The 3,146-nt window shown below is 43.0% G+C and overlaps 1 protein-coding gene across 1 annotated transcript; it reads right to left on the reverse strand.

Moving 5' to 3' along the window:
- Positions 1–487: 487 nt before the first annotated feature.
- LOC125178381 lies at positions 488–2,756 on the reverse strand (the record flags this gene model as incomplete). Its single annotated transcript, XM_047881974.1, has 4 exons — positions 2,592–2,756; positions 2,096–2,148; positions 1,101–1,409; positions 488–709 (listed from the first exon to the last, which is right to left on the reverse strand). Coding segments are annotated over exons 3-4 (430 nt in total), but the record flags the coding sequence as incomplete, so codon positions are not given.
- Positions 2,757–3,146: the final 390 nt, after the last annotated feature.

Consider the following 3,146-nt stretch of genomic DNA (forward strand, 5'->3'; position numbering starts at 1 on the left):
GATTTTTTATTTATTCCCAATTATTTACGGTAAATGCTCCTCAACTTATTTTACAGTTGTTTCTCTGTTTGCGCTTTCATCGATTTCCTTGAATTTTCCTACTAAGCTCTCATATGTCTCCACCTTTTTTTGTCCCTGTTACTATACAGTCCTTGAATTTTACTCGCCAAATGCAAGGAAAACTTTCGTATAGAGCAATAAATTCCCGAGAACATTACCGAAGGTCCGCCATTGTCGCCAGAATCATTGAAACTGAGCACAAATTGAATCGGAAAATGGTACTACCGTCTACACGTTTCGACTTATCTGCGCAGTTCATCGAAATCTATGCTCCGTAGCTCAGATTTTGATGCAACTGCGCAGTCTTCCCGCCGGCTCCAAAACTGCGCAGTTTTCCCGTCCACGCGCAACGGTTTATCTGCAGCGATTAGAACTGCGCAGACAAATCGTTGTGTAAAACTGAGCGTGTGGACCGGCCTTTACTCACTTCTTACGACGAGTCTGCCGAAATACTTGACTGCATCATTGGCGTTTTTGACTTCAAAACTGTAGAGGCCAGCGTCTTGCACCGTCAGGTTCCTCAAAACTTTCGTCACTTCGCCCGCGGCTGCGGGAACTCTTTTTACAATCGCACCTTCAGGGATATTCTCCCAGATGAAATCCTCGCCCACGCTCCTGGTCACCGTCAGGGGAGTGGGTGTGTAGGAGTCTGAAAAATAAATTAAAGAAAGTGTGATGAATCCATGTTGTTTCAATACCGACTAGTAATTGCAACCAGTTTCTTAGCATTCTATTTTCGATATTACCAATGAAAAAACAGTAGATAAGCCGTTCGATGCCTTGTGAAAATTTCCATGCTGAGAATGTGTAAACCGGCAAATGAACGGCCATACAATTAAGTGTGGCAGCCAGAGTCAATACATTAGCGACAACGCCAATAGGTTCTCGTAGTAAAAAACAGGCTGACGGCCATGCAGTCATCGTCTGCGTGTCATGCGCGAATCGCTGATGAACAGAAGCGGGACATCAGAGTCACGCTCGGTCGGCGATTCCGTGTTCTGTATTTCAGTGTTTAGTAGATTGCAGGACTGACCACTGACCTCCAAACTTGCCGAAGACGGCAGTCACGTCACGCTCGGGCTCGTCGCTGAGGCACCGCAGCACCGGAGGGTCAGGGTCGTCATCGAAGGTCGCTTCCAGGTAGTTGGGCTCAGACGTGATCACAACAGATGGGGGGCTGGCCGTGACAGGCGTGTAGTCCCAGCGAGTGAAATGTGGATGTGGCAAACGTCCACTTGAGGCCGGCATGCATGCAGCCTTATAATTTACAGTTGAGCAGTTGTGAAGTGTAATGCAGGCCGCGTCGAATTTTTGTACCGTGAAAACCGCCGGGCCTGCCAGCTTTGCTTCTGATGGATGAATTATGTACAACATGAGCATCGTGATGAATGCATGTAGGAATCACCTTGAATAATAGAATAATGCTGTAAAATTCTGCCCTAGAGGGGGTCGAATTACCTGGTTTGCTCTCAGATAGGTTTAAGCCTTGTATTTAATATTTGTAATCCTACTTGAGCTGGCAAGTATTTTTTATAAAAAACAATGATCAAAGAAAATTTTTAAACATACAAATTGATTGCAATTTTCATTATTATTTATGATAGACGACATTCGTTCTACTAGCAGACGTGTTTATCCATCATATGAAATATGGCTTGATATTAATTTATTTCTCTACTAACGTGATTAAATGTGCAACAAGTTCAAAGGCACCGACGAATCAGTTCGTAAATAAAAATCTCAATTCACTAGCGGATGCAATGATTTCATATTACGAATGGCTTTTACTCATCATTCACATCCCAAACATCCCAGACAGGATACAAATAATGTTTGAAATAGCGCTCTGCCTTGAATGCCGCAGCTTGGGTGTTCGTGACCAGCCGTGCATTTCTCCAAACCTACGAGCGGTTGAGGGGCATCAAAATTGGACAAAATTTTGAGGCTGGATTGCCTCCACCCCCCCCCCCTGAAGGTGAGTGGGAGGATGCGGCATTAACATTGGACAAAAGTTTGCCCTCATTGCCGACTTCACCTGAGGATGTGAGGGAGGACAAGAAAGTGAAGGCGCGCTGAGGTCGACCAGGCCTGGGAAATGAAACCAAAAAGAAATTCATCTTAAATTTGGCATTGGATTGCTTGCAGGTCGAGGACACGGAATAAAATCGGCAACTCATTATCGTGCTTATAAGTGAATAAAAATAGAAGTATCGGGTTGGGTTACGTGCAGAGAGTGATGTAGATTTCTCAGCTTATTTTTTCAGTATTTTTATAAAGAGAGATTTTTTTATTATTGGTTGATGCCGAAGATCATTTTAAGTTATATAATAATGATAATTAAAATTGTAATAAGATCATGCATTGATTTCAGCATGGTTTCAGTTGACTCTCAAAAAGATAAGACTTCGGACTGTTCTAAGTGCGGTGACTGTTGCCACCAGTAATGAGCAGTAATATAAAACTAGCCTACAATATCAATAGTATTTTCCTAAACGATGGCCCGCAGAAGGTTTAACTGCATATTGACTTACTCCACTTTCCTGGATTGCGAGACAACGCGATTGCGGACTGTGCCCACGAAACTCTCGGTGACCTCCAGGGACTTGAAGTAGACTCCTGTGGCTTCCCCAGCCTGCAGGACGCCGGCGTGGAGGGCGGCCAGGCACACCGGCGAGTTCTAGGACGGCGTGGATCAAAGGAACAGATCGGGAGTTATATGATCCAAATCATATAACTCCTTCCAAAGGTCGGAACAGCTGCTTGACGACCTCAAATTGTAGTCACGACTTACACGACTGGCACGATTAGTTTGAGAAATTGAAAAATAATGAAGCATTACATAGGTGAGAATATTGCGCTCAATATTTTTGATTTACTAAAAAAAATTAAAAAATAACACAGTTGCAACAGAATAAAATATTGATGCTCGTTGTATATTTTGAGAGCTGCATTAGGTGAGCGGTTATTGCTTGCGAGGAAGCAGTCGGATATAATAATTGTAAAGTAGTTGAGTTAGTTATAAAACAACGTCTGTAAAAGTTTCGATGATATTTATTCTATCATTGCTGTTCAATTTAACACAACAA

The sequence above is a fragment of the Hyalella azteca genome, unplaced genomic scaffold (genome assembly GCF_000764305.2).
Source record: "Hyalella azteca isolate HAZT.00-mixed unplaced genomic scaffold, Hazt_2.0.2 contig9324, whole genome shotgun sequence".
NCBI classification, from domain to species: Eukaryota; Metazoa; Arthropoda; class Malacostraca; order Amphipoda; family Hyalellidae; genus Hyalella; species Hyalella azteca.